A 12,598-nucleotide genomic window follows, 5' to 3' on the forward strand; every position below is an offset into this window, starting at 1 on the left:
GTGTGTTGGGTGGTCTCAGGAAGGGAATCCATTTCATTGTGTCAGTATTTAGACAGAAAAGCTCAGGTTTTGGACATCATGGAATATGTCTTATAAAAGAGAAATCCATAAAGGTGCCTTGGTTATTTGAGTGAAATGTGGGCAGGTGAAAAGAAAAAAAAGCCAAAATGCACATGATTTTTTTTTTTTTTGTCTAGAAGAGAAACACCACTAAAAGACTATTTAAATGAAAGATAATAAATCTGCAGCATGTAATAGAGGCAGCTGTGTTTGGGACTAAATGTAAAGATGCATGTCAGGACATTCTTCTTCTTATATGTGTGAAAACTGCTTTGCTTCTAAAAAAAGATGCAGTGAGTGTGAAATAGGTGAGTGATGGAGATGAGCAGGCTTTTATCTTGAAGGATCACCAGGACCTGCCATTGCTGTGAAACTGCTGAGTGCAGAAGTTGAAGCTTCATTGAGGAGGAATCCTCTTGGTGTTAGAGTATCCCAGAATATCCTGGGCTGGAAGGGACCCTCAGGATCATTCAGTCCAGCTCCTGTCCCTGAACAGCCCAAAAAATCACGCCTGTGCATCCCTGGGAGCATTGTCCAAACGCTCCTTGAACCCTGGCACAGTCCTCCTGCATCTTTCACCATCTTCGTGTCTCTCTTTTGTCCCTCCTTTGGGTGTTTCTTATGTCCTGGCACCCAAAACTGCCCCCAGGACTGGAGGTGAGGCCACCCCAGAGCAGAGCAGAGCCAGACAATCCCCTCCTTCCACTGGATTATCTCTGGAGTCACTCCCTGATGAAACAGCACGAAGGAATTGCGAGTAATTAGATTTCCTTCCAAAGCAGGCTCAGCAGAGCTGCAAGCAGAGCAGATGTTTCAGCACTGAGTGCTTTGTCATGCTGATTTGGGAGGAGGAGGGAGTGTTCCAGGAGAGGTGGGGAAGGACCCTTAGCTTAGAGAGAGCCATTGTCACTTTGGGATGCTCCAGAAAGAGGTGACACCTCTGTATCCCTGACCAGAGTCCCTTCTCATCACTGAAATAYGGATCTTGAAGGACAATTGGCTTGAACCATATGGCTGCAATCAGCTTCTCCTCTTCTTCTCCCTCTCACTTTGTAAATCTTTCTGTAACACCAACTTGTGTAACCCCCTCGGCACGGCCCACGCCTTCCACGCGTCTGTCACTTCAGGATGTGTCAGCTTCCTCCCGTGGGATCTCTGCCTATTTTTAGGGYGGCTGTGATCAAGCCAGCCTTTAGGAGATGGAGCCCAGACAGTGGACAGCCCCTAAATAGCTCCTGCCACTTGCTGGGGGAGGATTCCTTTCATCCTGCAGGAAGGAGCAAATCGAGCGGCGGCGTTTTCGATTCTGTGTAACAGAGCTGGAGAATTCCCTTAATTCCCTTTGGAGTCAAGGCTGTGGTTTCTTGCCCAYGATTTTTCCAGGCAGCACGTGATATCCAGAACATGTCCCTGCACGGGGGAAGCGCTCTGGGATTTGGGATCAAGGAGTCCATGCAGGCAGCTCCCTGCTCCACGTAGGCAGCTCCTCAAAGCTGGATCCCTGCCCCTCTCCCACGCCAAACACACCCATCCCTGCACTGGAACCACAGGGAAATATCTCACCAAGTTTGGCTTCCTGGGTGCAGAGGAGTTAACTGAGCTGCAAAGCCTATTTTTAAAACAAGGAGTTTGATCTCTGAGGGGCCCAGCAAGATCTCTCAGCTGCGTTTCAGGTTCTTTGGTTCCTCCGTAGCGTGGCTGATTTCCATCCCTGCAGCTCTTTGAAATGAAATGGGAGATGGTAAAGGATAAAGCTTGTAGCTGGTGCTTGCCATGGGCACTTTTRTGTGCAAAGAAAGCCTCACAGATTGATTTTTGAAGGTTTGGTGAAGGGGTCCTGCTTTGTCCTCCCTCCAGTTTAGTTTACTTTCTCTAACTTTGACAGACTGCTGCTATTAAATAAAATGAATGTGATAGGAATCTTAAAAATCATTCAAGATGGGGTTTTGAGCCCCAAAGAGCAGCCAGGGGTGAAATGTGGGGTTTTTTTTCCCTGTGTTGTCATTCCTAGAACCCAGATGGTCCTTTAAAGATTGGTCTGAGGAAGGTCCTATTCTAGAGCAAATGTCAGTAGAAAAAGCACTTTCRGATTTGTATCTGGCACATAATTTGTTGAAAAGGAGTGGTTTGACACCCAGATGATGTTTTAAGTTCCCACTTAATAAAAACTGCACATGCAAATGTGCTCAGGTGGGGAAAGGAAGTTTGTCATTAGTGCTGTGGGACATKAACCTGGCATTAAGGATTTAAATGAGAGAACATCTGGGCAGCTAAAGATGGGGTGGGAGCAGATGCCTGGTGGTTTTGGGCAGATCCAGATCTCTTGAGCTGGGCTTTTGAACCAATCTGAGCCACCTCAGGGATGCCTCCTCCCTGCCCACACCTCCCATGTTTGGCTTCCCTTTGGTGCTGGCACTTGCACTGATCTGATCTGGCAGCAAACCTGTTCAGGGACACAGAGAGAAAAGCCTTCTTGTTTTATAGGGTCATTTTTCAGCTGGTTTAACTCCTTGAAATTGAATTCTGCTCAGCTCCAGTAGTGGAATAAAGGGGGGAAAACTGCTGAAAAGCACTAAGGAGCTGTGATAGATCCCAAACCAAATTCTGTGCTTTTCTGAAACATTGAACCTGAGCAACRCAGCATTGCTAAAGAGGAAGAATGGTGCAGGCCTGGTAATGTGACCTCTCTGGATCGACTGTGGGGTCTGAATTACTGTCTCTGTGCAGTGGAACTGTGCTGTATAAACACAGGGGTGGAGCTGCTGCCAGCACAGGCATTTCTGGCCTTTCTCTGGGTAGATGTGCACCGAATGTATGGAAAATATTGCATGGATGGGGTGTAAAATATTGCACAAAGGGGATGTTGGAAGCTTTGCTCAGAGGAAGGGCCCAGGTGTTCTCAAAAAAGGAGATACCCTTCCTTGATAGGTGTGTATGGAAATGTTTTCTGAATGGAAATTGAGGTTGGAAAAGRCCAGGAAGGTGGTGGAGTCACCRTGCCTGGAGRTGTTTGAGAAACAACTGAACRTGGCACTTGATGTTCTGGTGTAGTTGACAAAGTGGAGATCAGTCAAAGGTTCATGGGTTGAGGGTCTTTTCCAACCTCAGTTATTCTGTGTTTCTGTGAAAATCTGGCTCTTTTCAAGGCCAGAGAAGTGGTGTACAGCCTCTGKGTGCCATGTTAGTCTAAAATAAAGAGTTTTAAATCACCTCATTGTGTTTCTGTGCTGATTGTCTGTGTTTTCTGAAACGAGCTAAAATTATGGCTAGAATCCTGTGTACCTTTCTCAGAGAGCCTGCTTTTAGTCATGACACTGATCTAGAACTCTCCTTGACCCTGATRTYCCTTAACTTTGTTTCTTTGTCTCYAGYTTGTCTTYCAGAGGATCCCCCTGTGCTTTCAGCACTGCAGCTCAGCAGAGAAGCACAGGAGATGAGTGTGGCCCCGAAGATCCCAGTGAGGATCCCAAACCCCCCCTCCCTGACTGTGCCTTGGAGCACAAAGCYACCAAATTGGAAGAGCAAGTCCGAGATTTAACTGTGAGTGTGCTGCTGGCATCAGGGTGCCTTTGCTTCAGTCCCCTTGGCTTGCTCTGTCTTTCCTGGATTTTTTCTGTGAATGCTAAAAGAAATGTTTGATCATCAGTGAAAGCTGTGCCCTGAGTGTGAGAGGGGGAAATTGCACCCCAAAAGCACCATCTGTCAGCAGAGGCAGCAGCAGGGCGCTGGTGGTGTGATCCTGGCAGGAAGAGCCGTGTTTTGGGATGGGCACTCCTTCCACAGCCTCGTGGCAGTGAACGCATCACATATTGGCACAGAATCCTGGAATATCCTGAATTCTCGCAGGATCACCCAGCCCAGCTCCTGTCCCTGCCCAGACCCCCCAACAATCCCCCCTGTGCATCCCTGGCAGCCTCGGGGCCGGGACCATTCCCTGGGGAGCCTGGGCAGTGCCAGCACCCTCTGAGGTGCCCAGCACCTTTCCCTGCTCTCCAGCCTGACCCTCCCTGGCCCAGCTCCGGCCGTTCCTGGCTCGGGAGGAGCTGCAGCCCCACTGAGTCTCCCCTCAGCCTCCTCCAGCTGAACAATCCCWGTGCCCTCAGCTGCTCCTCCATGGCCCCTCCAGGCTTTTCCCCATCTTCACACCCCTCCTTTGGACACTCTTTAATATCTCTGTGTCACACTGGATCCCGATTATCCCAGAAGGAAAGTAAGTGGCAGCATGTGGTGGAAATCATGTTCTATATTGAAGAGCACACGTGACTGAGGAGGGGATTAGATACCACAGCATTGAGCTGTTGTGGAGATAATCACTCTGAGAACTCTGCATTCTCTGAGTGATAAATCAGCTGCTCACTGTGCTGCCTGCTGTGGAAGGAGGATCTCAGCAGCAGCCTGACATTGCTGCTCAGCTGAATTCAGTCATTCGGTGCCCAGAATGTTCCTGGCCTCCCTCRGCTCTTCTGAGGGAGTTGCAGTTTTTGGTAATTCATAGAATTACACTGTGTGTATGAAAATGGAGGAGCCCAGCACATCCTCCTCTTTTTAAAGCATTTCCCAAGGTGAGGAATGGGGTTTTACCTCCCAGTTTGATGTGTCCCCACTGTGGTTACAGGAGCGATACCGGAAAGCTCTGGCAGATTCCGAGAACGTCCGGAGGAGAACACAGAAGTTTGTGGAAGATGCCAAACTCTTTGGTAAGCAAAAGGGCTGTGTTTGCTGCACTGCTCTGCCTGCCTGAGCAGAAAATGCTGATCAACAGCTTTTCTGTCCCMCTGTCCTGCCCTCCCTCGTTCATTRWAAAGCCTGATGTGATGTTTGGCCTGGACTCTTGATATYGGGACTTAATCACTATTTTTTTCTCTATGTCCAGCTGTGTCTTGTCTTATCAGGTTTACCCACAGAATCACAGAATTGGACTTTTTTTTTTTTAATAGTCCCAGTGCAGCTGAATTTAGTTCTGCTGACTTGGTTGAAAACCCTGTGTGCTGAGGATTGGCTCTGGCAGGGTATATTTTATCCTCAGCTGTGCCATCAGKTTGTGATCTCCTTTTCTCTATGAACAGCCTCTTCTGCTCTAGTTTACGGGAGGTAGATGCTGCCTGGGGCAATCTGGTTGTCAATCTCTAGATTAGATGTTTAAAACTTCTAAAAGAAATATTTTAGTATCAGTGAAACGAGCTGGATTTGTAGCTTTGGCAGCAGAAGCAGGTGAAGGGGGAAGAAACTGCTGTTCAGGCATTGCAGCGTGCCAGAACCATCTCTGAGAATGAAAAACTGTTTTCCTCCATAATGCATCAATCTCAGGAGGTTTATTGTTAGAATTATAGCAGCCTTGAAATTAGAGCTGCTGTGTTTTCTTACCTTCYACCCGTGGTGCTGTAAAATTGCTGCTGAGTTTGGGGATGATCAGCAACAGGGTGATTGATTTTGAGAGGGTTTTTTGRGCTCCTGGGATTTAATATATAACATGAAATAAACATGTGAAATAAAAATAAGTTCTTTGTTAGAAATGGCTCACAGAGTGAGACTTGGAGTAGATAAGAGAAAAATCCRAAAGGAAGCTGTCGCAAAGTGGGGTTGGTCTCTTTTCCCCATTAATGAAGGGTTAGACAAGAGGAAGGTTGTGCCAGGGGAGGTTTAGATTGGATTTCAGGAGAATTTCTTCACTGAGGGTGGTGCCAAGCACTGGCATGGGCTGCCCARGGGAGAGGTGGGGTCACCATCCCTGCAGGTGTTTAAAAGACTCAGTGACATGATTTAGTGGTGGCCTTGGCAGYGCTGATCTTAAAACTCTTGAGCATCCTAAATGACTCTGATTCTATGAAATGAGTGGCAATTGCTGGGCTCCTGTCTGCTCCTTTGTTGCACCTCCTTCCTCTGCCTTTGTTCTGTGCCTGTTCACATGTACAGCTGGAGACAGCGCCTGACTGTTGCTTCATTTTCTGTTTCCCCGATGTGTCATTCCAGTCAGGGAGTTATGACATTTATGTAACTGAGGGAGGCTGCTTTTCCTGGAATTTCTGCGCTGTGCAAGGAGCCACTTCTGGAAATGCAGCCAGTCTAACCCCCTTTTTCTAATGACAAAACCTGCCTGGTTTCTCATGACCAACCCAGGGACCATTTTGGTCCAGCCTCTCTACAGTGGTTTTAAGCTATGAATAAAGGGGGATTTTGTACTTTTGAATAGCCATGCATTGTTTTTGCTTCCCCCATTGTGTTTGTTCCCTGYGGAATGGGCATTTGTGTGACAAAATTGTGTCGGGAGGATGTGGAGCAGAGTCCTAAATGACAGACCTGAGTTGCAATAAACTGTTTGGAGTGAGCATTCATGCTCTGCTTCATCAGGAAGAACAGATAAATGTGTGTTCATGGCACAGATGTGCATTTCCTGCATATACCTTGGTATGGGGAGTCTTTAGATTACCCTCAATGCTGAAATTTTGGTTACAGAAATCAGAAGACACTGCCCTAATCTCTAAATTAAGTTTAAATCAATGAGCAGCTTTAAAGATGCTTTCAAACTGCTGTGACTTTGTGTCTGTCCTTGGTGCTGGAGCTCTGGATGTTCTGTAGCCTGTCCTTCGTGTCCTTCCTGCAGGGATCCAGAGTTTCTGCAGGGACCTGGTGGAGGTAGCAGACATCCTGGAGAAAACAGCCGAGAGCGCAGCGGGCGAGGCGGAGCCCAGCGACCCCAACCCGGCGCTGAAAAAAATCTACGAGGGCCTGTCCCTGMTCGAGGCCAAGCTGCAGAGCGTGTTCGCCAAGCACGGCCTGCAGAAGATGAACCCCGTGGGYGGCAGGTACGACCCCTACGAGCACGAGATCATCTGCCACGTGCCAGCCGAGGGYGTGCCGCCGGGCACGGTGGCGTTGGTGACGCAGGACGGCTACAAACTGCACGGCCGCACCATCCGACACGCGCTGGTCGGGGTGGCCGTGGAGTCACACGAGTGATGTGGCCCCACCCGGGAGCTTCCTGAGCTGGGGACGGTGCCAGCTGTGCCAGCTGTGTGTGTTTTGTTATTTTTGTTAKTTATTGAGCCGGGTTTGTGTGGCGGGATGGTGCCGCCGTTCTGAGGTTCTCGTGTGTTTGATGCTCCTCCTTGGGATCCGTGGAGTAGTCGTAGGTCCTGCTCTCTGTCAGAATTCTGTGGCACTGCAGCCTCTTTCTCTGCTTGTTTCCCCGTGAAGGTGTGGATGGGGAAGAGGGGAGGTGCAGTAGGGAAAGGGAAATTCTCTGCTTGTTCTCTCTCTGAGGGAGACTCCTGCAGTGGCCTTTGGGAAAGGAACTTCTCTGCCTCACTTTCCACAGCTGGATTAAGGGACTATAATAATAACACTGACCTACCTCACAGGGATGYGGTGAGGCTTTTCCTGTGCCAAGCACTGGGAAAAGTCCAGAGAGATGAGTAYTATTGTCACCTGGTTTGGATGTCTTCCCTTGTCCCCAGAGCCCTCGGATKGGGTGAAGATGATCACTTGAGATGACATTTAAAGGCAGCTTTTCTTACATTCCTTCAGGAAAACCACCTGGAATTCACAGAATCTCTGTCATACTAAAGCTGAATAGAGATGAGGGTTTTAAAAAGAATTCAGTTGTTAGGTCAGATTAATGTTAATATTCCTTCTCCAGGTAAAATTGCAGCTTGCCTCCTTGTTCCCAAAGGTAAAACAAGGAGTGGTGATTTGTGATGGAGCCAGAAAACTGTCCTCGCATCTCTTAATCTCCAACCAAAATGTATATTCTAGAGGAGAGTAATTTCTCYTCCCTGGTGGGTATTTGTGCAGCTTTCAAGCATGATAAACTGTGTGCTCTTTGTTGCAGCTGCTGGCAAAATGGAGCTGTACCCTTGAGCAGGAAATCTGGACTGTTCTGTTTTCTCAGCTCTCCAGCAGAGATCCTCACATTACACCAATCCCAATTCAYATTCAGATCCGACTTTCGTGTGGTCCTAGTAAATATTGAACCTTTTGGGTTTTGACACAAGGAGAAAAATCTTCTCTGCTACAAAATCTCAAGTGCCCTTGAACCAATTTTAGCAGCAGTGACAAGAAGAAAGCGAGAGGAGCAGAAGGCTGAGGAGGTGAAAGCTGACCTCGAGCTGTCCTCCTGGTTGGAGRCATGTTGTTGTCACAGCACATATGTATTTCCCACTGGCCCTATKGCCTGGGAGTTCATTTATCTCAGCTGAAAGGATGCAGTCGCTGAGGAAGATAAAATTTAACCCTTTGCAGAGCAGCAGGCAGTCAAATGATAGAAGAGCAGATAAAGCCCCAAAACCAGGAATGTTTGGTGTTCAGGTTGTTTCTTACTGATTTGTTCATTCCTTCCTTTTTACGTTCTGGAATCGGATCCATAACCTGACAAATCCACTTCCAAAAATGCTTTACTTAAGAGTGGAAGCCATCCCTGGTTTGGAAGAAAATTTATTCTTCTCCCATTCCTTTGCAGGCTTCAGCTGAAAAACCCTTTTGTGGTGGACTTTGAGGTTATCACAGCCTTTAACATGGACAGTCGTTCCCCTGGGGAGGCTGTGTGCAGGTAGTGGGTTGTCAACCCAGAAATTTAAGCAATCTGCACATTTCTAACCTGTTCCAGGCAAACTTTTTTTGGTGACAGCCGTGGTGTGAGTCTGCAGTGGATCCTTTCTGGAGTGTGGCTTTTTGCCACTCTGCAGTAGTATCTGAGGGAGGTGCTGGACATTTCAGCCCTGAAACTCTGTTTTCCTGGGAGCTTTAGCTCGTGAACAAACCTCTCGTTCAGTGCTCTTGTATTGTTATCATGTTTTTGGAAGTTTCAGAGATAAACAGAATTTCCTACTCATTGTTTTGCTGAGCAGCTCGCCAGGGTACGCTGTTTCTCCAGAGAAGAGGTAAAACATGAAAAGTGGCACTACAAATCTTGCTGTTCTGCCTCAAAAGTGAGGAAGCCACATCCTCAGCTGGAAGGAACAGTGGGGCTGCCTCTTAGCTGAGTCTTGCAGTAGCAGGGGAGAGCTGGAAACCAGTCTGAAAGTGGTACTTGAGTTGTAAGGAACCAAACAGGAGCACAGGCATTTTACACAATRTTTTTCTGTCGTGGAAAGGCTGCAGCTGGGTGTCACCAGGAGTGATGGATCCAAATCCTCCTTAAACTCACCCGTGGAGCCCTCTGGACTGTGAAAAGCTGTTACAGCCATTCAGTCTGCTTGGCATTGTTTGTTAACTCTGCCTGTCTCCTCAGCCAGTGCTCATCCACTTCTGCCTTAAGGAAATATCCCAAAATGCACTCCAGACCTTCTGTCTGTACTGAGAGATTATATTGATTCAGTTTGTCTGTCTGGGGGCTGCTTGCACTGAGACATTGTTGTGTCCCTGCAGCAGGAATCAGAGGGATCCAGTTCTTTCCCACCCTTACAGAGACCCTATTTGATTTGGGGCAAGCTCTTCTTCCAGTCAAACCTACAAAACTTCCACAGGATCCCATCAGGCTTTTATGATTCCTGAGAAATGGACCCAGTGCTGAGAGACTCTTCCACAGATGTTACCAAAGAGATAAATCCTGTAGCTGTTCTTTGTTCCAGTTTCTGCTTCCCTTGAAAGGTGAAAATTAAATAAGCAAACCTGGATTCCATCACAGAATCCAGATTTTCCAGGGAAATTATTCTCTTGCCTTTCAAGCACACTTAATGATGTCTTCTAGATGAGATTGTGGAAGGGTGGGTTGAATTTCTCCTTTTGTAGGTTMTTTCTGCCTTTTCTGTCCTGTTTTGTGTAATTCTTGCAGGGAGAGGACTGAGCCATGAGCTGCTCCCCTGCAGTCCCTTTATCCAATAAAACACAAGAATCCTTCAGGAGGGAGGGAATAACAGAGGAGAGGAAGTGTCATGTACATTTTCATCATTTCCACACCTGGACAAGTCTCCAGTGGCATTGTCATGAGCATGGCAAGGTCTGAACTCTGACCAGGAGCAGTGCAGAATGGAGTGAATGTTGCTTTGTGAACCTTCTCAGTGCTTCAGCAGCAGAGCTTCTGTTGGGAGAGCTGTGATCACTCAATAGCTCTTAGCAGTCCCTTAATTAAAAAAAAAAATATTTAAGTTTTATATTGTGAATATTGTAGTATTTTTTTATTTTAAAACTCGAGATGTTTTGATATTATTTGCAAAGTCAATGAACAAAGCATTGCTAATCTCCAAAAATCTAAGTCCATTGAGGTGGGGGGAAAATGTGTATATATTGTGGTTTTTGTGTGTTTCTGTGCTCTTTGTTTACCCAAAGGTTCTGGCTGTATGAAAGACAGAGATGTGTGGGAGCAGTGCAAGGAACTGACAACGACATTTGAGTTGATGTTGGCAAGGGCTGATYTCCTTTCCATGTCCAGATACTGTCCATTTGCTAATAAAACAAAAGAATTGCAGTGACTTCTCTTGCCTTTTTCCCTGCCCCAAACTGCAGCTCCTTCCAACCCCAACCACCTGGGAGTGCACATTGCAAGGTTTCTGCTGTTCCTGTGCAAAGGGCTGTGGCTGAACATTTCATTAACGGTGCTTTAGGAGCACTCCCAGAAATGCACACACACGTGAAGTGTTGTCTTTGCTCACACAGGGTGATTCCTGCCCTGATAACCTGCCCAGGAGTGTCAGTCCRTGGTGTTTCCACACTTCCTGCTGGGTCTGCTGCTGGATGAGTGTAGAGAAATCTTTTCTGCCAGCCTCTCACAGTGCTTGGTTCAGCAGAGCTCTGCCAGCAGCTGAAATCGGGATATCTGSTTTTATCTTCGCTTGGCTTTGCTGTCTGTTTGCCCCTGAGTGTGCTGTGCTGCAGCCAGTGAATTGTGCAATTAAAGCTGGGTTAATTTACAGGGTGCATYCACACTTGTGGCATCCACAGGCAGGCTGTGATTCCAGGGATTTGTCAGAGGAAAGACGAGGCTTTTTTTCTGTAAGGGTGTGTTTGTAACAGATTTCATTCTCCCTTCGTTCAATGCAAAAATAGCTGGGCCTCCATTCCTGCCTCTGCTGTGACAGTTGGTGCCATGTGAGTGGGCCTTGTTCTCTCAGATCTCTGAATGCCCCCCAGCACTTCTCCCCTCAATAAAAAGCACTTGGAAAAGACCATTTACAAATAGCCTTTATGTGGTGAGATCAATATTTCTGTGCTGAAGATCTGCCAGCAAAGCCAGCCTTGATGCAGGGGTGATGTCCCATTTTGGGGGCTTTTCCTCCTCCTGCTGAAAATGCACRAGCATTGTTTGGTGTAACCACGCCACCCCAGGAAATCCTGCTGCTGTATTAGGAAGTTTCTGGCTCTGCTGTTTTTGCAACAGTGAGAGTTGGGGCTTTTCAAACCACAGGCACCACCATCTGCAGAGAAGCCTCAGCGCTTGGGGCAGAGCATTTTGCTTATGGCACGATATTCCAGAACTCCTGCAAGCACAGAGAGGATTGGGAGCAGTGCTGACCTGTCTGGGAGCCCTGCTGTGTGCACAGCAGATTTCTTGTCGCCCACAGCCCTGGGCAAATCAGGCTGGTTAAGTAAGAGCACGTAAAAACCAAGACGTGCTGCAAAGATATTTGTGTGCTGTGTTTAAAGCTGCTTTGGATCCTTGTTTCCCCATCCTGGTGGGATCCTGGCCATTTTAAGGACTCGGGTGAGCTGAATGAGGGCAATTTTTGTCTGTGCCCACCCCAGATATTCACATTTGTATGTGCTCCCTGTGCAGGAAGTCTGAAGTGGCCCCCAGATGCAGAAAGGAAGGGGCCTGTGCTTGTCTTGTGTTTCCCAGACAAAGTTTGAGTAATGGATTTTCAAACATAATTCTGTCCCTGGGTAAGGCGCCAGCCCTGGGCTGGAGCAGGCTCTGGCTCTGCAATTACATGTCCAACCTGTTCCAGAGTCTTTGCTCAGCCTTTGCTCTCCTTTGCAATCCGAGCAGCAGCAGGTTCCCGTGGGATGCCCTTGGCACAAGCTGCTCGCTGCCAGGTTGTTTTGCCCAGGGCAGAAAGCCCGAGCAAAAACGTGAAATGCCCGTGAAATGCCCGTGCTGCTGCATGAGGCAGGCAGGATGCAGCGAGCTTGGTGTGCGCACATGGAGAACGGCCCCGGCCGTGCCCTGCGGTGCATCCCGGGCACGGCGGCGGTGGGAGATGCCAGCTACGGGGCTGGGGCCTGGCTGTGGGATGCTGTAAGGAGCGGAGGGCAGGCAGGATGCCGGGGTCCCCCGTGTCCCCTCGGTGCCACTCTCCGCCGGGGGCTCCAGGAGCGGTGCCGCGGAGCTCGGGGCTGCTGCCACCTCCCCCGCCCGTGCCGTGCCGTGCCGAGCCATGCCATGCCGGGCCGTGCCATGCCGTGCAGTGCCGAGCCATGCAGTGCCGTGCCGAGCCATGCCATGCCGGGCCCTGCCATGCCGTGCAGTGCCGTGCCATGCCGGGTCGTGCCATGCCGTGCAGTGCCGAGCCGTGCAGTGCTGTGCCGGGCCATGCAGTACCGTGCCGAGCCGGGCCGTGCCGTGCCATACCGTGCCGTGCTGTGCCATACCGGGCTGTGCCATGCC

At 48.7% G+C, this 12,598-nt stretch overlaps 1 protein-coding gene across 1 annotated transcript in view; it reads left to right on the plus strand.

Moving 5' to 3' along the window:
* GRPEL2 (GrpE like 2, mitochondrial) overlaps nt 1–7,128 on the plus strand; it is an 8,225-nt gene extending 1,097 nt beyond the window's left edge. Inside the window, exons 2-4 of the mRNA XM_057382972.1 lie at nt 3,432–3,600; nt 4,676–4,757; nt 6,662–7,128. Coding sequence (XP_057238955.1) covers nt 3,432–3,600; nt 4,676–4,757; nt 6,662–7,017 — 607 coding nt within the window. The 3' untranslated portion in view covers nt 7,018–7,128. The remainder of the gene's footprint in view (nt 1–3,431; nt 3,601–4,675; nt 4,758–6,661) is intronic.
* The last annotated feature ends 5,470 nt before the right edge of the window (nt 7,129–12,598 follow it).

Source organism: Malurus melanocephalus, unplaced genomic scaffold, assembly GCF_030028575.1.
Source record: "Malurus melanocephalus ecotype Western Australia unplaced genomic scaffold, MMel_1.1 scaffold_594, whole genome shotgun sequence".
NCBI lineage: Eukaryota > Metazoa > Chordata > Aves > Passeriformes > Maluridae > Malurus > Malurus melanocephalus.